This window comes from Denticeps clupeoides, chromosome 11 (assembly GCF_900700375.1).
Source record: "Denticeps clupeoides chromosome 11, fDenClu1.1, whole genome shotgun sequence".
Classification (NCBI taxonomy): Eukaryota; Metazoa; Chordata; class Actinopteri; order Clupeiformes; family Denticipitidae; genus Denticeps; species Denticeps clupeoides.
Window position 1 is genome coordinate 3,057,119 of NC_041717.1, and position 27,407 is coordinate 3,084,525.

Sequence of the window (27,407 nt, forward strand, 5' to 3'; positions counted from 1 at the left end):
AAAGCTTCACTTCATAAACAAGGTGTTTAAACTACCAGTCACTTGCTGCAGTTGAAAGGGAAATTCTTCAAATGGGACTTTATTGTATTTCCTACAATGTGTGACGTTCTGGATGCCAATAATACATTTTATTATGTCAAAAGTAGAACACTATGGCAACGTTGGTATAGATAAAGATGTGGAAAAAAAACATTTGAAAGTTGTTTGCGTAAAAAAAAAAAAAAACAACATAAAACCCGATCGCCTCTGCGGTCTATTTTGCCGAGCGGAAGTGCACGCCTACTGGCCGTGTTCATCGGCCAGGAGGGGAGGGGCGTGGCGAGCCGGGGTGGGCGGGGCCTTTCGTCAGACCGCCTCATTAGGTCCCCCCCTCAGAAGTAAGGAAGTATGACAGTGTCCATGCTGTCCTAGACCGACGTATCCTGCGGTAGACGCGCTCCCTCAGCCTGAGCAGAACTGTCCGCTATGTCCAAAGACACGGAAGGGAAGAGCGAGGAGATCATGGAGTCCAAGGTACTGTGGTACCCGGACTCGAAGAGGAACACCCAGATGGACCGGTTCAGGGCTCAGGTGAACCGAGATTTCGGACTTAATCTGGGTGAGTCGCTGATGCGCCTCCTGCTACGGGACACAATGGGTGTCATTCACTCACGTGCGCCGGTCCACGTAGACACCCGAACTCCCACGAGCGCAAAGCATGCTGATCGGTTATAATGACGTCACGAAAAGTGCGCGCTTTGTGGGAAATAGACCTTTACACAGTAATGCATATTTTCAATACTGCTTGCATAACCTAAATAACCAGCATGGTTGGTAAATGATAACTGCACGGTTTCTAATAGAAACAGAAATAAGTCTGTGATGAGGGGATATATATTTGATCTCATTGTCCTTGTGATTTTTACATATACGGCATTAATCAGACACCCCTTATCCAGAGCGACTTACAATCAGTAGTGACAGGGACAGTCCCCCCCTGGAGACACTCAGGGTTAAGTGTCTTGCTCAGGGACACAATGGTAGTAAGTGGGGTTTGAACCTGTGTCTTCTGGTTCATAGGCGAGTATGTTACCCACTATGCTACTACCACCCAGCAACAGCCGGTGATGTTGTCCATTATGTATGTCTGTATTTTAATTGCAGCCGACTACGACGACCTGTATCAGTGGTCCGTTGGGCGTTACTCCGACTTCTGGGCGCAGGTCTGGCAGTTCTGTGGGATTGCCGGCTCCAGGATGTACGAGGAGGTGAGTGACTTTTTATTGCTTTTTATTGCACACCCTTAACAGGAACAGGGATGTTTGCAGGAATGGGGCCATTTTTTTATGTTTCAAAAATGAACAGAAGCATCATAGCAACGTCAGATTTCGGAACGTGCCGAGAAAAAAGTGGGCCGTTTGTTTGTGTCTTCAGGTAAAATAGTAGAAGTGTGTGTAGGGGGCTTCTGTTAGATTCTCCTGGTAGGATTTATCTTTTCTTTAGCGCAAGTTACTGCCAATGCGTATGTCCCAATTTGGGTGGCAGATCCTTCAGGGGACGCCCCTTCGCGGACAAGCCTTATTAAAACAGATTGTCTGGCCAAGGCTTGCAGCATGTCGCTCCACCATCACAATATCGAGATATCTAGTCCAGTGCTGAAAACAAAAACCACAATTTGGAGATTATGTGAACTAAATTTATCTTCATTTCTATTTTTAAGCATTTGCATAGTGAGATAATCGAATGATCCTAGTGTTGAATATGCCTTCACCTGGCAAAGGCTGCGCCATATTCTGTAAAAATCCGAATTATGGGATAGGTGACTGATCCATTGGATGAGTTGTAACAGGACCCAGCTTGGTGGACCATGTGTGTTTCGAATCAGTCTTCCAAAGGATCTGATACCTCATTACCTCATCTACTCTACTACTTTTTTTTTTTTTCCTTCTTTTGCCAATGTGCCTATATTTGCGGTTTATAAGGTTTTACGATGACACACCTTCTAAACTGTGGCTAATGCATCGGTGCAGTGCCATTGTTCAAAAATAAAATAATCAATGAATCTCAGTCTTGCTCAGGGACACAATGGTAGTAAGTGGGGCTTGGACCTGTGACACGGTGATCTTCTGGTTTATAGGTGATTGTCTAACCCACTAGGCTACTACCACCCATTAAAACTCAGACCAGTGCATGTAATCTTGCGTGCTCTGTTCTTTGTGTTCCTGCAGGTGGTGGACACCACGAAGAAGATATCAGACGTGCCGGAGTGGTTTAAAGGAAGCCGTCTGAATTATGCAGAGAACCTTCTCAATCATAAGGACCAGGACAAAATCGCTCTTTATTCAGCAAGTATGTTGAACTGATCTTCATAGAAAGTTGAGATGTGCGTGTTAATCCATTCCTCCTTCAGCATTAGCCTCGACAGTGTATTTGCTGCTGATCAGTATATCAACACACACACACACACACATATATATATATATATGTAAGTGCACATTTCTAGGATTACAATTATTTCAGTGAGAACTATATTGTCAGTATCATATTGCACTATACTTATATATAAATAGATGCGCAGTTAACTTTTTGCAATTTCTGACCATTTCTATCCTGCGTTATCAAAATGAAATATTCATATAGAAATTCAGGCTTCCTGGATGGAAAAGTGAAATGAAATAACAGATTTGCTGTTAAGAGAACATTGCAGTCCAATAAATGGTTACTGAGTCGACCTTGTAGACGTCACCAACGCGCGCTCAGAAATAGCAGCGCTGGCCAGAGTACCATTTTTCCTGGAGGTGGAACCTGTCCTCTTTAGCGGAAAGGTAAATCAATTTTGCGGGGCTCTAATTTGATTTGCCGGCGCAGTGTTTGGACAGCCGCGCTCTGCGGGTTCTCATATCTTAATGGAAGGGAGAGGGAAGTGTTCTCTTCTCTCCCCCTCTCCCCGCTCTGTTCTCTTAATTAGGAGAGTGCCATTGATCATGGCGCAGATGGCCATCGGGCTGGGACCGAGTGAGATGTTTGCGCTGATCGTCCCTGAAACGCAGGCACTCAGGAGTGGAGGTCTGCGGAACTTGAGGAAAAAGACAAATACGCCATCCACTGCACAAATACGCCATCCACTGCACAAATACGCCATCCGCTGCACAAATACGCCATCCGCTGCACAAATACGCCATCCACTGCACAAATACGCCATCCGCTGCTTGTGAATGCGAGCTGTTCTGTTCCTGTTTCATCTGTTTCCTGTGCCCTCCTTTGAACCATTTGATTGGTTGCGCCCCATACACCTCTACATGTCTAGTACAAGTTCTATTTTATGTTGCTTACACAGTATTAAAAAAAAAAAAAAAAAATCAGTCTTAAGCAGTGTATACATATTTCCAAACTGTTTCTAAGTGCAGAATAAGGTCAAAGGTGTCCTCAGGATATACATAAACAGACAAAACTGTTATCTGGGAGGCGTCTCTATCTTGAAGAAGAGAAACTATCTACCGTTTTTATAAACCAAGGTTAAGATGGGAGCAGTCTGATGATTGACAGCTCAGAAAAAAATACTGTCATTCTGGATTATTTAAACCCAATACTTTACACGAGTCACATTGACATTAAACTATCGATCAAGCCACATGTGTAGTGCTGTGCTTTGTTTCATACTGAACATTTCATGGTATTTCGTAATGTTTCCTGATGAAATCCATCTATGCTGTTAACTAACCTTCTACACATTATACACATTCTCTCTATCTCTCTCTCTCACTCAGTGGAGGGTAAGGAGGAGATCACTAAAGTGTCATTTGGAGAGCTGCGCAGGGACGTCGCTCAGTTTGCAGCTGCGATGAGGAAGATGGGCGTGAAGACGGGAGACAGGGTGGTCGGTGAGTGATTGACAGTTCCAAGCCTTCAATCTCCCATGAGTCAGAGGGGCAGAAGCTGAGGGATGTGAGTGTGTGCAAGACTCTCCACTCACTTCCAGATTGTCATGGACGGAAAAGACACGTATCCAGCACTTATCTGAAATAAGAGTATGAATGCAAGGCTTTGTTGGAAGTGTTTGATCCCGACTAAAAGCAGTCACATGTTGTGTGTATGTAATTAATGTCATTTAGGAGGAACGTTTTAAATTGTACAAAACGAGTTAGGTGTCTTTAAATTTTTTTAAACAGCTATCTGTGCCCAGCCATGCCTTATTTAAAAAATAATAAAAATAGACTCTAGAATTAGCTGCTTTTAATTTTTGCTAATAAAGTTGAATCACTTTGTTCTATAAAAGTGTTTTTTCATGGGAAGGACGGTCCTGGCTTGTCTTGGGCTTCAGCGGAATAGAAGGTTGGGAACCACTGCCATAGAGGAACCAACTGTAGTCTTTTATCGAGGTCTGCAGGGTCTGAGTGACTTTCTGGTTTTCCCTGTTTTTTGCTGCTGTGTAGAGATGGTCACGATACTGATTCCACATCCTGTCTTGCCTAAGAAAAGGCACACATGCGTACGTCCGTGCGTAGTTCTCCGTTTCTCTTAGTGATGAGGATCCAGGTATTGGCCGCCATGAACCATGGGCCACTTTCGAGGGTTATACATTAATCGAGGCGGACCATTTCCATTTGGCATGACTCACAGCGAGCTGGAATGGTCCCTTTTATTGGGGCCGTGTCCCTGCATGAGACACCGAGGTTCGGCTCAGTGGCGGCTCCGGCTGCACCGCCTTTTCAGTCACCGCATTTTCAGTCTTTCAGACAGGAAAGGACCTATTAATTTCAAGCAAAAATGAAGCAGCATAACCCTGACTACGGAGGAACATGGCCGTAGAATATTATGATAATGCAATTAGCAGAAAACCACCGTAACAACCTTTCCGTTTAGTGCTTCTGCAACAACATTAAGACCAGCGCCGGACGAAGTGGATTATCACGCATCCAACAAGGTCTGGCTCCATTAGGCAGCGAATGAATGTACTAGAAATGGTGAACCAGTGACAGGCTGACGGCTGTGGGACACGTCGGTCAGATTCCACAGACGGGCTACTGTAGCGCGCTGCATGTAGGGCCACAGACAATTCAGGAATGACCTCCAGCTTTCCCAGATCGGCCGATCTACAGGACATCAGACAGGATCTCCAGCTGATCTTTTAGTGGTTCTTATTAAGCCATTGAAACAAAATCACCAAATTTTTAAAACCTCTGTGTGTGTGTGTGTGTGTGTGTGTGTGTGTGTGTGTGTGTATATATATATATATATATATATATATACACACACACACAATTTGAAATGAATATTGTTTTTAAATAATTTTGCAGTAAAAATATATTTGTGATGTCTCCCCAAATGTATAAGTGATTACAAAATCAGCACAATATTTCTATTTTCCTGCATTAATGATTAGTGGAAAATGTCTCGTTTTTGGTATAAAAAGACCACGAGACCCGCCAATCAGTTGATTTATGATATGAACTATAGATTGGTGTGTGTGTGTTAGTGAAATGAGATTGTCGGGGATTGTCTGATGGAGAGAATAAATAAGTGGAATTGGGATGTATTGGAGATGAGAGCCGCCCCGTGGCCTCGTCTCCACGCTTGATTAAATGCACGCCGTCACCGTAAAGTAGTTGAGAATTTACGGCCATGTTAAAATATCAGGCCGGTCTGGCTTTACAGCCGACGGCGAGCTGCTGTGTTGCCGCTATGTTCCTGGCAGCAGATTGGATTTTCTTTGCCTTTCTAATACAGATTTCTACAGTAATGCCGGGGCTAATTTCTTGCAGATCTCTCCTGGCCTGTGGGCTTTTCAAACTGTCAAATTCGCACAAAGTACAAAAGAAAGGAGACGTAATAATGACCTGGTTTTCAGCCAATCTCATTATTTTACTTATGCATATTCTTTTAATAATCTATCATAGTAACATTTACCTGAATGTAAAGCATTTTTACTGTCGTCATTGACAAAATATGCTTTTCAAGCAAAGTGAAATTATAAATAGGCAGTCAGTTGTGTGCGCACTTGCCGAAGGGTGTGTGTGTGTGTGTGTGTGTGTTTAGGACTGTTTGATTAGGAACAGTGTTGATCAGGAACTGCAGCACAAACAGACAAACCTCTACACCCAGCAGGAGGAGGTGGGTAGAACGTCAGGTCCTTGAAGGTGTGTGTCCCACTTTCTAGACACTGACCCCTCCCCCTTTCGTGGCTTTGTGTCCTGAACCGGTTATGAGATTACCAGATCACCAGGCCACACTGCTGAGTCGTGGCTGAGAATGCACATGTGTGTGTGTGTGTGTGTGTGTGTGGGGTGGGAAGGGGGTTCACGCATGCTCATCTGCCTTTGTCATGCACAATGTTTTGAGCTCACACAGCCAGAAATGCACGAATACGTACAACGTACACACACATGCACAGGCGCACACCCCGTACACACTCACCCCCCTTCCCAGTGTGTGTCTGAGAAGGCCGTGTGACTCCTGCTGTTGCTATTGATTGTTGGTTTGGAAGATGAAAGCAGCAAACAGTGAAGGCGACACGTCTTTGTCTGCTTTTACAACATGGAGGATTTGTTTAAAGTGCCTCTAAAGTCTCACACACAGGCACCAAAAATCCATTTTAGTAAACCCCCCGCTTTCTTTTTGCAGGGTACCTGCCCAACGGGATCCACGCGGTGGAGGCCATGCTAGCAGCAGCCAGCATCGGCGCCATCTGGAGCTCCACGTCCCCCGACTTCGGAGTAAACGTAAGGACGTTTCTGCCGAGCGCGCTCCTGTTCATAAACCCGCGCAGACGAAGCTGGATGCTTCACTTCCCTTCTGCACAAATGAATGACTGCGGTCACAAAAGCGTGCCCTCGGGCGGCCGGTGCTGCATCCAAAAATAGGCCAACCGACCTTTCTTAACTGGATCTGGACCAGCCAGCCATTACTCCACCCACTCAGGTGTATTACTGCCACCTACTGGCGGACTGCAGCTTGTCAACGGCGCTTATTACGGTTACTGTGACAGCACAGTACGGATTTATGAGAATATTTGGAATATTATTGTGATCAATGGGGTGGGGGGGTTGTGTGTATTTAATGGGTGGAGGTGCAGCATTAACGCATACCGCCTGGTAACAGGGTGTCCCTCACCAACACAACATTTACATTTACATTTACAGCATTTTATCAGACGCCCTTATCCAGAGCGACTTACAATCAGTAGTTACAGGGACAGCCCCCCCCCTGGAGCAACTTAGGGATAAGTGTCTTGCTCAGGGACACAATGGTAGTAAGTGGGATTTGAACCTGGGTCTTCCGGTTCATAGGCGAGTGTGTTACCCACTAGGCTACTACCACTACCACACAACATTGAATCATTGATTTTTTTTTTTAAGTTAAAGATTTAATTTAGCATTTTGCAAAATACCACTGAGCGCAGCCTATTTTGTTCATTTTTATTTTAGTGATAACTCTTTATTTTCATTACGTTTTTTTTTTTCTTTCTTCAGGGAGTTCTGGACCGCTTCTCTCAAATCCAGCCCAAACTCATCTTCTCTGTGGCTGCGGTGGTTTACAACGGCAAGCAGCATGACCACATGGAGAAACTTCAGAATGTGGTTAAAGGTCAGACCCGTCGGCGTTCGCTCCACTCCCTGAATCCAGCTTCCAGGGCGGCCGTCCGCCCATCACACACCAGTTCACTCACACCTCTGGCCAGTTTACAGCCACTGACCCATCTAGCAGCAAGAGAACCTGGGGAAGCCGTTCCAGCCAGATTTAAACTCACAATCTTGAAGGTGTGAGTCCTTGGTGTTGTCTGCCATGCCACCATGTGGCCCTATGTGTCATCTGCACCGATTAATTAACCGATTTAAAAGTGCTCACACACACACACACACACACACACACACACACACACACACACACTAGAACCACAAAGAAGCTCCCAAGGCAGCAGCACATTACTCAACTACTAATAAATCTTCTCTTTGTGCTGTCTGTAACCGTCAGGGCTCCCAGACCTGCAGAAGGTGGTCATCATCCCGTATGTTCTTCCCAAAGAAGAGACAGACCTGACTAGAATACCACACAGGTTGGTTATGATCAACACACTTAATTATGTTTCTTTTGAATGATATGAGCATGAAATTGATGTAGAATTCAAAGCATGTGTATCCAGAGCGCTCAGTAGTGATTGGGAGAGTCCCCCTGGAGAAATTCAGGGTTAAGTGTCTTGCTTAGGGTAGATATGGTAGTAAGTGGGGTTTGAACCTGGGACTTTGTGGCCGTCTGGTTCATAGGCGCATGTCTAACCCACTAGGCTGCTACTAACCCCAGTAGATTAAACAGTTTTTCCTCTTTCTCTCTGTCCCTGTCAGTGTTTTTCTCGAAGACTTCTTGGCCACAGGGAAGGAGGGTGGACAGGACCCACAGTTGGAGTTTGAGCAGCTGCCCTTCTGCCACCCGCTCTTCATCATGTACTCCTCAGGCACCACCGGCGCCCCCAAGTGTATGGTGCACTCTGCAGGGGTAAGCCTGCAGCCTCGGAGCATGGCCAAATGAGGCGGTCCAACCTACCGATTATTAGAGCACCTCCTACCTTGATTATTAGAGCACCGGTGCAGTGAATCATGGGATAGGCTGGGATTGAATGACCTCTTTGCAGCCTCAGAATAATAGGATGCGCATGTGGATCCTTTCTGAATTAGGGGCAGCCTTGTTCTGCTGTATTTGCTCTTAGATTTGCAGCCTCAGAAGGAAGCGGTCCACAATAAGTTGAGGCATACCCAGCGTGGCACGATGTACTGCTCCCCATTACAGCATATGGGATTCCCAAAACTGTTTAGTTCTTCTGTCAGAGACATGATTTTTCACCGAATTGTCTCTACGCATTCCAGCACTCACTACAAGCACCGATTTAGATTTAAAAAGCGGTGTAACATCTGGTGCAGACTCTGATCCCAAAAGAATTCAGCAGCAGTCCAAAACTCCCTTTGGAGTAGACCTGGCCCCGCCCCATACAACCTGTTGCTCCCCTTCTTCCCTTCAGGCCTGATGCAGTCATTGTCACGCCATGTGACATCGGAGTGATGGGCCCGGAGTGTTTTTAAGAAAAAACTGACGCCGTGAAGGGCATCAGTTTCCTTCCCCATCCTCACGGGGGGATGAAGCTGCGCTTCCCTCTCCGTCCACCAGATGGCATTATATATTTACATTTAGGGCCTTTATCAGACACCCTTTTCCAAAGTAACAGTAGTGACAGGGACAGTCCCCCTGCAGACACTCAGGGTTACGTGTCTTGCTCAGGGACACATTGATAGTAAGTGTGTGTGTGTGTGTATATATATTTGCACAATATATATTTGCACAAAACCACTTTGCACAAAATGACTCTACGCTTTTTACCTTACTTTTTTTTTTTTTTTTTTCTTTTATGGCTCTTTTTCTCTTTTCTTTAAACATTGTAAAAAAAAAAACAAAAAAAAAACTAACTCATTTGCACACCTTCACCCTACCAGTTACACATATTTTATGTTAAAGACGTAAAAGTGTAATATTTGGTTATGTTTGCAATATTTGCATATTGGTTCATTGTTTACTTGCAACATTTGCAATACTGGGGTCTGTAGCAGTCGCAAAAAACATTTCACTGCACATCATACCGTGTATGACTGTGTATGTGACAAATAAAATTTGAATGAATTTGAATTTGATATATAATATATATGGTGGTAGTAGCCTAGTGGGTAACATATTAATAATAAAAAGCTGTCCCGTCCAGACGGTGCTTTTTTTTTTTTTTTGCTGCAGTCCAGTTGTTTTTGTAAAGATGCCGGCTGATGAGTTGTTCCGTGCTGCAGCTCAGAAAGACGTTGTCCCCTGGTCACATGACTGCTGCAATGTAGTAGTGTCTCTGTGATGCTGCGCAGGGTCTTGGTGTGACTGTGTGTTGTTTTGGGGGAGGGCTTGTTGTATATGTTTTATATATGTGTGTGTGTGTATATTAATGTACAGATTTTCTTGTCAGCTTTCGAGCTGGAGGTCCTGATGATGCTGTCTCCTCAGGGATAATTAGGTGGTTCTGCTCGCCGGCTTGGAGCTGGTCAACTTCGGTAATTAAAGCCTCGTGTTCGCCACCTCGTTAGACTCGTGGTGGAGTGAGGAAACGGATACAAGGATATAACGGATATTTTTCCCTCCGCCCCCTTCTTCTTCTTCTTCTTTTTTTATTTAAACTGAAGGAGGCAGCTGACTTCCTCTCCTGTCCTCCATCTTGTAATTACCTCTCCGCAGAGGGGCCGGCGTATCCGCGCATCTCCACCGAATAAACACTCGCTGCTGAATAAGCGTCCCGCGCCGTCATTAGTGACATTAGCCGGAGTCCCCGCGAGCGGCGGTCTTCGGGAACACGCTCAGAGCGGAGAAGGAAGGATCTGAGGGGGTCAGGTGCAGCTTCGCGGTCCTCCGGCCCGACTCCTCGCGCTGGATGCCGGCGTGAAGGGTCTAATTAGTGCAGCACTCACTCACCTGTCTTCTTCTAACGAGCCCTCTGTCTGTCTCCCTGTCCCTCTCGGCGCTGCAGGGGACACTTATTCAGCACCTGAAGGAACATGTGCTCCATGGCAACATGTGCAGCGGTGATGTCATCATCTACTACACCACGGTACGCCGCCCTTTTTGCAGCTCTGTCGCTTCTTCTCCCCGCTTGTCTAAATCGTATTAAAATGAGTAAAGGTGGGACCCCTGTGCTCCTCAGACGGGCTGGATGATGTGGAACTGGCTGGTGTCGTCTCTGGCGGTCGGGGCGTCCGTGGTGCTGTACGACGGCTCGCCCCTCATCCCCACCCCCAACGTCCTCTGGGACCTGGTCGACCGGCTGGGGTAAGACATCACTGGACACGGTCCCCTTCAGCCTGACGGGGTTGTGTGTGGAGGTCACCCGGAGGTGACCTGTTCCGGCCCATTAGTGTGGCATTTGCAGTGTGAGGGTGACACATGCTATCGGTGGCATCGGCGGTGACATTTGCGCGAGTGACACCGAGTTGACGTGTAAACGAGATGCCTTGATTACCTGTAGCCATGGTGACCTGGGGTCTCCATTTGCATACTATAGATCCAAAAAGACACATATGAAAAAAGGAGCTACTACAGAGGTAGTTTTGCAAGAGACATACCGTGTGTGTGTGTGTGTGTGTGTGTGTGTGTGTGTGTGTGTTCCCCAGCAAGAAGAGGCAGCGTTCGTCACTCCACATTGTGTCCTCAGCGCAGCCTCTTTTTAAAAGCGGATGAAATAGAGAGACGCTGTTCTAGCCGATGGAGGCCGAGCACAAAGACGCTCATTTTTCAAGACGCCCCCCACCTCCGCCGCAGCCCCACCAGGTCCTCTAAAGGCTCAACATTTCTACCCATCGTCCCTTGTCCGCGCTAGTACCATCATCTTTGTTCACGGAGAGCGTTTCCATTCGCGATTGGTGCACTTTCCTGCTTACCCGTGCTTTACCATTTCCAGACAGGAATGTCAAAGAGAAGGGCGTTGCCATGGCTACATCAGTCAGCCATCAGAGGGAGTGGCGGGCGGTTGTTCGGGGTGTAACAAGACGTGTTTTGATGCCGCTTTGGCAGATGCCCTAGTGCGGTGACTGATGGGCCGACCACTTTTTGCTCGCCACCAAGCCACCGCCGCCGCGTTATTCTCGCTGCATTAATATGTAACGTAATATGTTTGCGAACCATTGTTGGTCGGGGAAAAAGTTGTGGCATGAATAAACCATGCACGTGGCCGCGGTTTCGGAATGTTTAATCCCAGTCCAGAGGCTTTTTATTTTTTATTTTTGCCGCTTGTGTCTCCGTTGTCTCAGGCCAACGTGATGAATTCGTGTTGCGTTTTAAAAATGGGATCGATACGCAATTGTGCTCCACTTGTAGTCAACATGCAGATAGGGAATTGGGGATTCGGGGAAGAGTTCGAAACCACAAAGGCGCTCTGCGGCCATCTGTCATGCTCCATCACGTCCCCATTGTTTCACCGCGGGATGAATTTTCTCAGGCCCCTCCTGGTTCTCGTGTTCTGGAAGATGAACCAGTTTTTGGGCCCAAGCTGTAGTGACGAGAGCTTCCACTTGTTTTCAGTGGCTGAAGTCGACAACTTCAACAGGTAAAGCCAACAAAGCCTGGGTCAGAGTGATCAGCCTGCTGTTATCTGGCATTTCCACATCTGCTCATGAGATTTGATTAAATCTCCTCAGTGGGCCCTCGAACTTTGCTGTTAATGAAGTAATAAAAAAAAAAGAATATCACTTTGATATTGTAATCATGGCCTTCTTATATTCATGTTTTATATCTACTAATTTACTTTAATTCATTCTCTGTAAAAGCCATTTTCAAAGGGAGATGAAACATCTATTACATATAATACAACACATAACACAAGTAGATTCTTTCTTCTACATTCAGTTAGTCACCTGTTCTGTTGCATATTTAGAGACAAGTAGACAATGACTTCAACTAGAGAACAAAAAGATGTATATATGTCATGAAAATTACAGATAACATAATTTCTGGACTAAAGTAAGGTAAAATATGACATTCATTAAATCTGAAATGTAAAAGTACAAAAGTATTTAATTTCAAATGTACTTCAAAAGCATCAAAAGTAAAATTATGGTTAAATTTTTAGGTTAAAAGATTATAATATTACTTTTTGGCATGTCAGTAGCAGAATGGCATTGTTTAGCCTGACACTGATTTTACTTTTTATATTATAGCCTGTTTGAAGAACTGTAAATTCATGCATATTGTGACGGGTGAAGGGCCCACACTCCCCTGTTGAGCTTTTATTCTGTTTCTGTTCCGTTTGCACACTGTTTAGGTTCAGACGTTGTGCTGCTTGTTTTTCTTTCGTGCCATATTTGAGTTAATGTTGTGCGCATGTGTCTACCTCCTCCTTCATGTGGCGTAACACATATTTATATGCTTCATTAATGTATTAGAGTCTAATGACTTATGTATGTTATGTAAAAAGAAATGACAGTTTTGGTGTAATTGTCATTTCAACTTAAAGTTGACTAGATTTATTAAGTTAAAAATCAAAACTGACAAATCTATCAGAATATCTAAATATTCTCTATATTTAGAGAATGTAATGGACAAGGCTAGAAAAAGTTATTAACTTACCTAATGGAAGCCATAGTAATGAAACATTGTTTAAATTATTATATTGGCAAGAATTATGAGTCAATGTACCTGTATGTGTGAGGGTACAATTTTTATATTCCGCCGTGGCTCATGCTAATACGTCTTGGGCTTATTTTTAATGCACATCTCCCATTATAAATCACCAAGGGAAGACAGTGATTTTTCCCCTTTTAATGTTCATTACCGATGATAAAATATTTATTATACGGAGGAGGGGACCGTTTATTTAACGTGCTTTAATTAGCTGAACTCTGCTTATCGAGGAAGAGTATTTCTAGGTTTCATGACAAGACAGACCAATATTTGCCTGAAATTTGTCCTGAAATTGCTCTTCTCTCCCTTCTCACCCCAGAGTTCCAGATGGTTCACATTGTGACACGTCCACATCAGCAGGATTATTGGGTTCACGTCACACGTAATTTTTTCCTTCCGTCTCACGTGGAACGCAGGTGTCAGTTTCTAATTGGGCTGGAAATACGTTTAATGCTCCGCTGCTGCCATCTCTGCGAGTCTGTGGTTGAACTCACTTGCTGTGCAGTTTTAGTGCATCTTAACACCCGACTTGACATATCATTCCTGGTGGAAAGGGTAAGATTTGGATTCATTTAGAATCTAAATGTTTTTTTTAATATATATTTTTCCTCCAGGAAGCATGACATTTTCATGGAGTGAAGTGAATTCACTTTGAATCTCTGGACTCCTAAGCTAGGAGTCTTCATGTGGGCTGTTGTGGAACAGCTTCAGTTATATTTCCTTGATTTGCTCACCTGTCTTCATGATCAGATGAGGAAAATATTCTTCCACGAGAAAGCGGTTTCGCTAGGAAACAGAAAATACTTTATTAATTAACATTTAAAGTGAAGTGATTGTCATTGTGAAACACTGCAGCACAGCACACGTTGCCACAACAAAATGTGTCCTCTGTATTTAACCATCACCTTACTGAGCAGTGGGCAGCCATGACAGGCGCCCAGAGAGCAGTGTGTGGGGACGGTACTTTGATCAAGTGGACCTCAGTGGCACCTTGGTGGTTCAGCATTCGAACCGGAAACCTTCCTGTTACATGTCCGCGTCCCCGGTATAGCTCTTCTCCAGTGTTCTGTTGCTGAGTAGAAGACCTACAGAAGACTGTTTTGAGCAAAGCCCAAATTAAATCCTTTTGTGCTGTCAAAGGGACGTTTTTGATGCTGGCACAGAACCGAGTACCTGCCCAACACCCGTCCCACATCCTAAAAAAGCCAGTTACCGTGCAAACCCGGGCCATCTGGCGTCCACCATGTTGTCATGGCAGCGGAAAGGCACCGGTGGGTGACGTGCTGTGTTGCGTGCTGCATGTGTACCTGTCCTAGGGACCACGTGGAGTGACTTTAACAGCTGGTTGTTGCTCACAACTATGAGCAATTCCTTACACAACAATTTACATTTTATATTTACCGCATTTATCCAGAGTGACTCGGTCAGTAGTTACAGTGTCTTGCTCACACTGTTACGCACTAGGCCGCTACCACCCTTGCCATTCACCGTTGACACTGACATGAGTGACATTCGTCCCATGCGCAGGGTTGTCTGCAGGGTTGTCTCACCGCGTCTTCCGTGCAGCCTAGGCAAGTTGGAATTCTGTTTAGCATGTTAATCTTGTTGTCCTCCTATTTAAACATGTCTAGCTCTGACCCTCTATGGACATACTCTTCCTGTCAGGGCAAAAGTGTTAAATTCCGACTCGTTGCCACAGGTGGGTAAAATTCGAACGCTTCTACCGATATTCCACAGTCGCTGTAAGTGGTCTTATTATGTAATCATGACCTTTCGAAACAACAGGCAAGACCCTACACAGAAACAAATGGGATGTCATAAAAGTGTCTGTAGGTTTGATGGCCAGGTGTCCTAATGCTTTTGTCCTTTAGATTTTGACAACATTACTGGTAAAACATCAAGGTTTCTGTATTTCCCCTCGATTTGTTGGTGATTTATTTAATTCGTACATCCCATTCGGCATAAAAGCCTTTTCACCTCCTCCTCCAGAGACTTGTCCTCATCTGAGCAAGGGCAACAGGAAACGTGTCCGTCCCCACAGTGTCGGCAGATGTTGTTTTGATGATAACCCTCAGGCCCTGGACTATTTATTCTCTAAGAGTTCTTTCCTCAAACGGCTGTTGATTTTAAAACCCGCGAGGTCAAATATGACATCTAGATTTTGGGGTGGTGGGAGCCTAGTGGTCAACAAACTCAGCTGTCGACCAGCCAGCTAGAAGTCGGACCCCACTGCGACAGCCATCATGCCTCTGAGCAAGAAACCTTAGTCCTGTCTCGTTCCAAGGAGACAGAGCCTCTAATTAGAGAACATTATTTACTCTGGATTTAAACATAAGCTTTATGAATAAATAAAAAACAAGTATGTGTGTGTGTGTGTGTGTGTAATATATATATATTATACACACACACATACTGCTCAAAAAGTAAATGGAACACAACAAAGACATCCTAAATGTGAATTAATTAAATATTCTATTTAAATATTTTGTTCTTTATATATTTGAATGTGCTGAAAATTTTATCAATGGAAATCAAATGTATCAACCCGTGGAGGTCTGGTTTAGGAGTTAGGAGTTTAGGAGTTGTTTCTCACAAACTTAAGGGTGTTTGGCGTCTCTTCAAGATTCAGATAACTACCTAACTGTTCTTTCTTATTTTATGTGTTTTAAAGTTGGTCCCCTAATACCGTATCTGAAGTCTCTTTCCGAAATTCAACCTTGGTGCAGAATCACAGCCACTTTCATCCAGTCCCACAATGAGATTTCCCAGGACGAGCCATTTCGGTGTCTGTACCTTTAAATGCTAATGAGGAGGAGAGAGGCGGGACGAGGAGGTGAACGGCCAATAGAAGTTGAGGGGGCATTTGCTGAAATGACGTCATCAACACCGTTCACCAACGACAATGTTTGACGACATGAGACAAATTCCAGATCCGGCCATCAGAGCTGCTGCTCTCTGAACAGTGAATGGCCAAAGCACTTAACATTAAATATGCAATTTTCATATTTTAAGCAAATCTTGAGGATGCCAATGGATGCAACATCCATTGTAGCGCTTTGAATATAGGGCTGGGTTATCTGTGTTTTGTTTTATGATTCTGATGTCAAATAGATGAGCCCCAAGACAAGGTTTGGACAGGAAAGATCTATTATATCTATAATCATTTTAATGTTGTTATTTTGTATTATCCGTCCCCAGAATCACAATTTTTGGGACCGGCGCGAAGTGGCTGGCTGTCCTGGAGGAACGGAACTTGAAGCCAGGTGAGCGCCGACGCCCTCACTGCTTAATTCTCCGCCCGCAGTAGTCAGCTGGCCGCCGTGTCTCCGCTCCTGTCCAGCCACTCTCCCCTCATTCATTAGAGCAATGAGCGTGGAGGAGACGCCTCAGATCTCCAGCGCGGAAGTACGTGATGAACTCCCTCAGCGCCGGAGCACGCCGGTTAGCCATTAAAGGCCTGCGTTTATTTCAACGCGCTCTTCGCTGAGCTCCCTGTGGAACTGCAGCCATTTGACTTGCTAAATGGCGAGCACACGGATGACGGACAGAGGACGCGAGAGGAGGGAGGGACGAAAAGCCTAATGGGGTTGGCTTTTTCTCCTCTGTACGTGGCAACGATCGAAAGGATGAGTTTTTATGGCTGGATTCAGTAGGGTTGATTCTAGTGTCTCTACTCAGCATTTGCTGTAAGAGGTGTTGTAGAAGGGCACCAGCCGACGCTGCATGCTTACTGCCACCAAAGGAGAAATCGCTATCAAAAATGTAATCGGCAGCAGCTTCCAATTTTGTCCCCTAGAAGCTGGGACAAAATTGGACCCTGGATCTCGCAGGTTTGCTCTGACCACCCCTTGGTTCGCTCTCAGTAGTGGCTTATTAACCTGAGCAGATCTGTAATAAACACTGCTGGGAGTAAAACACAAACCTTGTGCAAAATTGTTATTAAATTGTTTTTTTTTTTTGTTTTTTTTTTAAATATGGCCGACCGTACAGGTGCATCTAGGCTCTGAACAAGACTACAGGAAAAATATTCACAAAAGCAGCACACTTCCCTTGCGTTTCTGCCATTTGTGAGTTGCAGGGATTATTCTGTCTGAGAACCATGTCATTTGTATAATTCCACTGGGTTTTAGCTTCATGGGCTTCTGTGGGACATCGCCGAAGGGTGTCTGGGCATCACGAGCATGCCTTAACCGAAGCAAAAAATTGTGCCCTCAATGAAAATGTGACCTTATTGAAGTGGAAGTGATTTTTTTCCGGAAGGAAGGAACGGCTGGAAGAGTAGAAGAGAACCAGCGCTGGTTAAGGGGTGCCTTTCTGGCATATGCTCCATGTGGGGGGTTTGGACATTTAGGAGGGGGTGCTTCCCGCACCTCCGGAGGGGCTTCTGCGGGGCTTTTTGGAGAGACACCTGCTCGCTCTGTGGGGTGGGCCGGGTCCCGCGTCGCAGGGCACGTCCCCGGCAGGCAGGCAGGCTGGGTCCCTGCCTCAGAGTGCGCTAATGCTCTAATATTCCCTTCTGGTTGTTTAACTCCGGTTTTGTGCTTTTTTTTTTTTTTTTTTTTTTTTTTGGGTCACGCTGACACAGCCAACACCCACAACCTGCAGACTCTGCACACCATCCTGTCCACGGGCTCGCCGCTGAAGCCGCAGAGCTACGACTACGTCTACCGCTGCATCAAGAGCAACGTGCTGCTGGGGTCCATCTCAGGTGAGCGAGGTTCACGCGGGGCCCCATCCGTCACCCCGCCGCGGCCAATAAATCTATCGACGAGGCCTTCCCGGGTCAGCCCTTCCACCGCAATCCCAGAGCGCACTGCGGCAGCTCTTCACCCGCCTCCCGCGTACGAGCGCGAGGCCCGGCCACGCCCGCCGCCTGTCGGGTCAGAGCGACCTCTGCGGAGAGGCACATAAATACGGAAATAGATAAAAAGCGCAGCCGTAGCATCTCATTTGCAACTTTCAGCTTTCCAGGGTTCTTTACCTCAGCGGGTGTCGTGCTGCCCCGTTCTAAAAGTGATGCAGAGAAAAAAATAATAAAATAAAAACCTTCAGCTGTGGTTAAGGAAGCTTTTTTATTTTTATTTTTTTTTTAGCTCTAGTTCCTCAGCCCTGTAGCCTCCAGTAAATTGTGGTTTTTGGTGGCTGGCGCACTGGAGACGGTGTTTACCGAGGGCTCTGACACGGTAATGGTGTTTGACCGACAGGTCTTGGCACTGGGAGCGTTTGAAATGTTAGGTTGAGGAACGGACAGGAGACCTTCATTGAAGAGCAGGAAAAACTCTCTCTAATAGAATGTCATTCTGAGGTGCCCACCACGTTTGGCGCAGGATCTTCCACAAATCTGCCCGGTCGACAGGTAGCTACGTGCCATGGGGCGGCGACAGCTTTGACCTTGACCTAGAAGTCAGACCCGGCATATGCAGCCATGGCCGTTCCTGCCAGACGGACCCCCGGTCCCCTCTCCGTACCAGCGGGACACCTTAGCACGTTCACTGCAGACTCTCTCCTCCTAATATACCCCCACCTGACCACCATCTGTCCCCCTGCTCTCCTACACCTCCATCCTGCCAGGTCTCACCTGAAGACCATGCTTCTTGGGTGGGTTCTTAGTCCATTGTCTTCCACTTGGTTCTTTCTTTCTTCATTTTGGTTTTATTTGATCCTTTTTTAAATGTCAGAAAACTAAATAAGACTGACTGATTACTTTATTTTCCCCTGGACATTTATTAAAACGGTTACCAGGGAATCAAGTTCGTTTTTAAACTGGTCCGGCTAAGCTGCCTATTTGGAAGGGCAGCAGGTTGGAGGAGGCGGGGAAGAGTCTGGACAAGGTCATTATGTTTAAGGCTTTGCTGGAATCCAGAATTGAAGTAGAAACTATGCCCAGCCACACCAGTTAATGTGAGCCTGTTTACACACACACACACACACACACACAAACACAGGGTGTAGACAGGGACCAACGGCACATAGACCCTCGTATCATATGTATGTAGTATGTGGGATCATTTTAATGGTGTGGGATCATTTTATTTGGGCCAAAATAAAGGTGGCTTCAATGTAAACGTAACATTTTTATTCATTTGCTCTCTGGTGTAGGCAATACGGAAGACCGGAATATAAGATGATGATGTGCAGTTGAAACAGTTTATTTGCAATGTTTTAACAGTAAAACTCCTTTCTTTCTCTCTTTCTTTTCTTTCTTGTCACTCCATGTAAACCTGGTCATCTCTCAAACAATACTGTGTCTTTCTTTCTTCTCTTCCCCACTCGTCTTCATCGCTCCCTGGCTGCTGCTGTTTCTGTGGATTTGTTCGTCTGTGCAGGCAGGTTTTTTAGTCTGTGTTTGTGTATGTGCCGCGCCGCCTGTGATGTCTCTCAGAGGGTTTATTTTTGGAACTCCATCCTTCTCTACATCTTAAAAGGTTGGGGGTGGGTGGCTGTTCAAAGATTTTCTCCCCGTGCGAAGCGGAATATTCATTAGAATGGGAGGTAACAGAAAAAGGGTGTCAGGAATGTCAACAACTGAACAACATCTAAGCGTGACGGTGGCGGGGGGGAATCTACCAAAACAAATGCTGACTGGCAGGCGGCCCCTGTGCCACTTCAGAACCGTGGGCTGACTAAACGCCGAGAAAAGTTCTCCCGCTCCCCATGGACCCAATTAATTCCTACAAAAGAGCCATAGAGGAATTGAAATATTTGGGAAACGTGGAGGAATGGATGGGGGGGCTTTGATGGATGGATGAAATAATTGATAGATAAGGTGGGTGAAACGGGGCAATTGAAACCCCGAGTATCATTTTTAAATAGAAACGATGGCTGGCTGGATGTCTTAATTGGCATAAGTTTACAGTGAAGTGGATCGAAATGATGTACAGTTTATGCTGTCGCCTCGCTGTGTGTTTACACTTTCTTAAGCCAGATACTGCTGAGCATGTACATTGCGATTACTTATGGCCATGGTCATTTTGTGCCTTTTACATATAGAAATACGGGAAAAAAATAGTATTTGATTAGTTACTGCATTGGTTTTTATATTTTTTCAGGTGGCAACATGATATTTAGCTTAAGATCAATCCAAAAGGGAATCTTTGTCAACCTCTTTATTAAAACATGGAATGATATTGGAGAACCATCCTCTCAGCAGAATGAAAATGTGGTCAGAAAACAGAGATTTGTTAGGCATAGTCGAAATGTCAAGTGTGCAATGAGACTAAACATTTGTACGGACAAGATGAAGTTAATATCAATAAATGTTTATCAATACATTTATATACATACACACACTGACACACATATTTCCTCCCTGATGGCTTGGGCGAATTTGCGAGGACAATGTGAGGATTCACTAGCGTTTTAAGAAGAAGAAGAATGGTTCAGGGGACATGAGGCATCATTTTCACACATAGATTGGCCATCACAGAGTCCCAACATTACCATTATTCAAGATAATTTGTATTTACATATATGGCATTTATAAGACAGCCTTGTCCAGAGCGATTTACAATCAGTAGTTACAGGGACAGTCCCCCTGGAGTCACTCAGGGTTAAGTGTCTCACTCAGGGACACAACGGTAGTAAGTGGGGTTTGAACATGTGAGCCTGTTGTCTGCTGGACGAGTGTTACTATAGGCTACTATCATTAGGAGGTTGTGGAAAAAGACTCGCTGTCCTCTACTCTGAATCTGAAAAAAGCTCTGGAATAAAATAAATGTTGTGACCAATGCCAGGACAAATGCAGCAGCTAGAAATCCAGCAAAATTGCAGTCTGTCCCTTCATGTTTGTGTAATACATTTGCAGATGTCGGTTTGATGGTAATCTGACAAAGAAATTTTTTTTTTTATAATGATCATCCTCTTATAGTGATCCCTGACTGTATATATGGAAATTGTATTGTGCCAGCAGTCATCTGTAACCATAACACCCCAGCAGGATCCTCTCGTGATTTGGAAAGAAAAAGATTGGGTGCTATATCCATAGATGCGACTGTCCTGCTTTATCCTGATTTGACAAGCCCCTCGTAGTGCGAGCACGCTTCCAGACGATATGTGAGCCGTGAAACCCTGACGGCCGCCGGCTGATTTAGGCTTCTCTTAATTCGCAGGTGGGACCGACATAGTCTCCTGTTTCATGGGTCAGAACGTGACCATACCGGTCCACCGAGGAGAGATCCAGGCACGTAACCTGGGCATGGCCGTGGAGGCCTGGAGCACGGAAGGTGAGACCCCGTTTCTGCTGCACCATTTCATATTCTTTCCCACTGCCAGCGGCACCTTGTGCCAAGGACTGATCTGGGCACGGCTTAATTGTGATTGAACATCTGAACCTGATTGGAAAGGCTTGGTGTCCAGATATGGTAATGCCTGCTGATTGTTGATTCAGGGATGGCTAGATGGGAGCTGGGTGGGAATCGTACGAGCCTCAGGTTTTTGGCAGGGGGAGCATGTGGAGAATTTGTTCACGGTCTAGTCATTTTGTGTCTATATTTGTACATCTGTGAAAAAATAAACCGGATGAAAGCTCAACCCGATCAAAAACCGCATTTAAAAAGCCTTTTTCTAAAGCCAATGCTGAAAAACACACGCTTTATGAAGGGTCAAATGTGTTGGTGTGTCAAATGCATAGGGGTGGGCAAAATAAATAAATAAATGAATGAATGAATGAACACACCCATCATGTTAGCCAAGAGCACCATCACTTAATCTGCCTTCAGTCTGTGATAACTCGTGTCTGTATATTGTGTACACACCCCTGCTACTGTGATGTAAAAAAAAGAGAGCCACATTTAAATAAAAAAAAAAAAAAGAAAAGAAAACTAATTTGTTAGGGTACAAATTACAGTACATAAAAAAAGTACAATTAGTATGTTGCCTAAGTGTGCACACGCTTTTTTATTTAATTACAGCATTCAGTCTTCTTTGCTTCACAGTGCTATTAATTAAAGGGTCTGTGATTAGCCCCAAATAAAGTTCAGCAGTCCTATACGTTTTCTACTGACATTTACTCTGTTGCTGCTACAGAGCACGTTCAATGAGAGCACCCAGCGGTGTGGCCTAGCGGTTAAGGAAGCGACCCCGTAATCAGAAGGTTGCCGGTTCGAATCCCGATCCACCAAGGTGCCACTGAGCAAAGCACCGCCCCCGCACGCTGCTCCCCCACTGCTCACCAAGGGTGATTTGTTAAAAGCAGAGGACACATTTCGTTGTGTCACCGTGTCTGTGCTGCAGTGTTTCACAATGACAATTCTTTCTTTCTTTTTTTTTCGTGGAACACAGTGAAGACGGTCATCACAAAGTAGAGAAAATATGATGTTACCAGGAAATTGACAACACTGAAGGAGGAGCTGCTGAACGTGTACTACATGCGACACCAATCTGCAAATCCGTTCTCTGTATATCCGTACTATGGCGTAGGCTTGCAGGACGGTAGCCTTTTCTTACTAAGAAAAGCACTCAGGCCCAGCTAAAAGTTGGTTTAGTTAATTATGTAACCAATTTAGTTGGTTTACAATAGAGTTGTACAGGTTATAGGAAATGTTTCTAATGATTTATTGCGGACCGCAAAAACCTGGTATTTTAACAGGGGCGTGTAAAGATTTTATATTCACTGTAAAATGGACACATGACTGAGCGAGACATCTGACCGGTGTTACAACTTCCATGTTTACTGGCGACGCGTGCAGATATTTTGATTTGCAGATTCATATTCCTGTGTGTAGTGAAAGGCCAACCAAAACCGGTGCTATAAAATGTTTGCACCTTTCTTTTCTCTTCCCTTGTCAACTGGCTGTGGGGAGGACATAATGAACGGAGAGATATTGGATGTATGTTTCATTATGTAATATTTACAACACTTGGATTTCAAAGTGGCTTCTTGCTGAGGAAGTATAGGGGACATTCAACAGAGATGTGACTGAAATGAGAACTGTCGGAGAGAAGATGATGCTGGGCACATTCATCCAGTTTTTCTGTAATAAAACTTCATTGTAAATGTGCGGTTCTGTGTGTGTGTCCCTTTCAGGAAGGCCAGTCTGGGGAGAGAGTGGGGAGTTGGTGTGTCTGAAACCCATTCCCTGCCAGCCCACTCACTTCTGGAATGACGAAAATGGCAGCAAGTACCACAAAGCCTACTTCTCCACATTCCCAGGTAAACCCCTCCGGCCTTACGACCAAATCACTGAGACTAGCGTTTGCTTTTTTTTCTTAATTGAGGAAGTGTTCGGTGGACATGCCTTTGGGCTAAAGAGCTCTGGGGAGACGGCGGTCTGTGCAAACTCAAGTCGACCATGTGCACAAAGCTGTACATAATAACGCGTGCGCGTTTATGTGTGCATCCGCTCTGTTTGTTCAGGTGTTTGGGCTCATGGTGATTACTGCAAGATCAACCCAAAGACAGGAGGGATAGTCATGCTTGGGAGAAGGTATTTTTCCCCTCTGTCTGTCTGTGTTGTGTGTGTGTGTGTGTGTGTGTGTGTATACAATGTCTGCTTTGCTGTTCTGTTGGTATGCCTCACATGGTTTAGGTCTCTTTTTTTAATGCTGTTTTACCATTTTTACTTTTCAGCGATGGCACTTTAAATCCCAATGGCGTTCGATTTGGGAGTTCAGAGATATATAATATTGGTACTATTCCCTTCCTTTGCTACCAGTTTTGACTAGTATACTACCTGCAGGTTACATTGTCTCTAAATTTGAGGCTTTTCTGCGTCCGTTCCGCAGTGGAGGCATTTGAAGACGTGTCCGACAGCCTGTGTGTTCCCCAGTACAACAGTGATGGAGAGGAGAGGGTGATTTTGTTCCTCAAGATGGCCCCAAACCACAACTTCAGCCCTGAGCTGGTGCAAAGAATCCGCGGCGCCATCAGAGTGGCTCTGTCTGCCCGGCACGTCCCGGCCTTGCTGCTGGAGACTAAAGAAATCCCGGTGAGTCTCCTCCATTCACTCCTTCATCATTTCACCCGCCCATCCACCCACCATTTTTGAAGTGCTCCATTGTTCTGAATATTCATAACTTCAATTGGTCACAAAGTATCTACACATACATACCTTTATTTTAAATTTTTTACATGTTCCACTGACTGCTACTCTAATGTATATGTGATCTCGCACATTGACCTTTTAATAAAATGGCACAAAATGAAAAATCACATCACAGAAAAGTCATCACAGAAGCTTCTTGGTTGATGACCAGCCTTTTCCCCCTGAAATATCAAATTGAAAACCTCCTGTTGCCAATGTTATATTTTCTAATAAAGCATCTTCATAGAAACACCCCAGCAACACAGCAAAACCCCAAACAGGCAATTTGTTTTTTTCAGAACTGGGCTGCTTCGACTTTGACTTCATTTTGATGATGTTGCTTGCAGGAGAAAGTAAAAAAAATATATATATATTTTCCAGCGTGGTGCAAGCACCTGCCCATCAAATCCGTTTCCACGTGAACGCTCTGGCCAGTCGCTCGCATGAATGCAAATGAACAAGCACTGATGCCAGCCAATCAGTCAGAGTTTGGCCAAGTTAAGTTGGCTGTGCGGTCACGATTGGTTGCCACTCTGTGCGATAGACACACCCACCATGAAGCACTGGCATGACGCGGCATTGTGAAGCTCTTATTGCAGTGAATGAGCGGGTTGCTAACGTAACTGATGTTACTTGATGATGACATTAATGTTAAACATTTAGTTCTACATGACATGGCAAGCAGACTCGCAGGTCTCTTGCACCCCATTAATTAACCAGATTCATCCACCGCCCATTCACCTTCACCGCAATGAACCCATTTGATCACCAAACCCCTGTTGTTCTTTAACCCCCGTCCTTCTGACTCCCTGCAGTACACCATCAGCGGGAAGAAGGTGGAGGTGGCGGTGAAGCAGGTGATTGCTGGTAAAGAGGTGACCCAGCGTGGTGCCTTCTCAAACCCGGACTCCCTGGACCTCTACAAAAACCTGCCTGAGCTCCTGAACTTCTAGGTGTCTGACAACAACCAAGACAATCATTGAGACTGTGAATAGGAAAGTGTGTTTGTGTGTGTGTGTGTGTGGAATGATTTTTTTTTTTTTAAAACATTAATAATTTCATGATGCCCCCCCACCAAAAAAAAAAAAAAAAAATCCCACTGGCTGCTTGTCTCCAGGGACGTTTTAGCTGCTAAATCCCAGCAGCCTGCTGGTTCCTCCCCATGGGACCTTCTGGTGTCATTATTCCTTCAAACCGAAATGTAATTTTACAGTGCCCCCCTTATTTTCCATGATGTCTTATTTTATTGAAGTCTATTTTTACCCATGTTTTTCTTTTCACAGTCGCCTCTGATAGACCCTGGTACTATGTGGGGTCTGCGTTTTGACAGATTCGGATGGATATTTATTTGTCAGCACAGAACAATGAGAGGACGCAATATTGGCTTCTGTGGGCTCGAGAACAGGAAGCGAGTTGCCGTCTGCCGCACAGCATTATCATCAGCAGCTCTGTTGGGGACCGAAATTGGACCTCATGCTCCCTTTGGCCTCCTGCATCATTTAACTGGATGGGTGGTTAAGGTTTTATGGATGTTAAAATGAAAAATGTAACATTTTTCGAGACCATTGTTCAATACAAACAACAGCCTGTGCGACATGCTGGATGTTTGGAGGTTCCAGGGTGTCTCGGTCTATCAGGTCAGTTTAATGAGTTAGGCCACTTTTATAAGAACACCTTCGGTTAATTGTTTCCTGTGAGCCTTTCAGATGGGTTCTTTAACCGTGGGCAAGTCACGAGTGGAACAATGGAGTTACAAATTAAGAAACCCATTGGGCGTATTTGTCAGCGGAGACGTAGTTAACAGGTTTGAAGTGTATAGTAAACCGATTTGTGCAACATAATATCTGTAGCCTTGAGCAGCAAATCCCATCTTTCCTATTCCCAAGTACCGTAACTCCTTCTGAACCAGGTATTCTAAATGATATCATATTGATGCAATTTATGGCCATAACATTCATCGCATAAATCAGCCACTTCTGTCTGTCTGTTGCCTTCACAGGAAGTTCCCTTTGGGACCTGATGGGGGAAAACCGGAATATAATTAAACGGGTCCTTGTGTCTGAGGTGAACAGTTTTAACAGTTGTGTATCTGGACCGGCCGACACGTGCGTCAGGGGCGCCCGGTTCCGATCTCTCGCTACCTCTGCAGCCTCAGCGATCGCTCTGCTAAGCGGGCCCGCTGTTGGCGACGCCAGCACCGTACGATCCACGTTTCTATGGCGCAAACATGGCAGCCCACTGGTTGCATTTCGGTAGATTTTGTTACAACTGATTAGAACTTTTTTTTTTTTTTTGCAGCTTCACTGGTTTGTAGTTATTGACCGAGGATTGTAGTTTTAATGGCGCTAATGAGGCATTAGCATATAGCATATCTTCCACGTTACCTGAAACGAGTGAAAACGGGACTGTTGTGGCTTTCCTAGTCGTTCCCTAGAAGAGGAATGTTCCGAAAATTGGCTAAATGTTGTCAGCGGAAGGGAAACACGAACCATAATGTTTCCTAAATGCCCGCTGGGTCTTACAGAACATTCCTTCCATTTTATTGTTATTTTATACGGCGTCACATACCAAACGAGGGTTTGTCTGTGTTGTGCGAAAGAGACTCAAGCTAAAAGATGAAAGATTTCAATAGGGACGTCCTTAACTACGACATTCCTGACAATTTTCCATTTTAATGCTTTTTTTTTTTTTTTTTTTCTTTAGTTTTTTTTTTCCAAAAAAATGTACTAAAATAGCATTTAAATGTTTATCTTCAGCTCCTCTGCTATCTAAAAGTAGCGTGGGCTTTTTTAACCTTCGTGCGTGCGTGTTGGCTTATATTTTCACCCATTTTCTTTGCACTCTGAGGAATGTGGGAGACCCTTTAAAAGATGTATTTCTCTTTGTGTGGACCATGTCCAAAATTCCCTGTATTAAACGTATACCGTATATGTACATGTGCGTTCTGTTCGAATGAAATAAAGAACTTAATAAAGTTGTCATGTTTTGTCACGGATCTGAACTGATTTTTCCGGGTCATTTTCTGCCACGGTGAGCCTTGGTGGGCGCAGGTACGTCGTCAGGCGGCTCCGTCCTTATCGCACGACTGATGCTTTTGCCGTTGCACCAACTGGTTTGCTGATGGCGGAGAACGATCATTCAACGTGGCGGGGACGCCGTATTTATGTTCTTCAATATGATGATGTTGCAAGCGCAGTCTCTCGAAGGTGATTAGGCGTC

General features: G+C 44.9%; 1 protein-coding gene across 1 annotated transcript; it reads left to right on the forward strand.

The window, feature by feature from the left end:
• The first annotated feature begins 372 nt into the window (after nt 1-372).
• On the forward strand, nt 373-26,817 carry aacs (acetoacetyl-CoA synthetase). Its single transcript, XM_028996119.1, has 18 exons — nt 373-598; nt 1,144-1,247; nt 2,208-2,328; nt 3,747-3,860; nt 6,601-6,698; nt 7,449-7,563; nt 7,951-8,032; nt 8,319-8,469; nt 10,523-10,603; nt 10,697-10,821; nt 16,366-16,430; nt 17,753-17,875; nt 21,276-21,389; nt 23,192-23,317; nt 23,522-23,591; nt 23,735-23,793; nt 23,890-24,092; nt 25,004-26,817. The coding sequence occupies exons 1-18, from the start codon at nt 466-468 to the stop codon at nt 25,139-25,141; spliced, it is 2,022 nt and encodes a 673-aa protein (XP_028851952.1). The 5' UTR covers nt 373-465; the 3' UTR covers nt 25,142-26,817.
• Nucleotides 26,818-27,407: the final 590 nt, after the last annotated feature.

Excerpts from the sequence above, each read along its gene's own strand:
- aacs (XM_028996119.1), top strand. The coding sequence starts at position 466 with ATGTCCAAAGACACGGAAGGGAAGAGCGAGGAGATCATGGAGTCCAAG. Across the intron at positions 8,033-8,318 it reads CTGACTAGAATACCACACAG|TGTTTTTCTCGAAGACTTCT; the intron begins GTTGGTTATGAT and ends TGTCCCTGTCAG. Across the intron at positions 10,604-10,696 it reads TCATCATCTACTACACCACG|ACGGGCTGGATGATGTGGAA; the intron begins GTACGCCGCCCT and ends TGTGCTCCTCAG.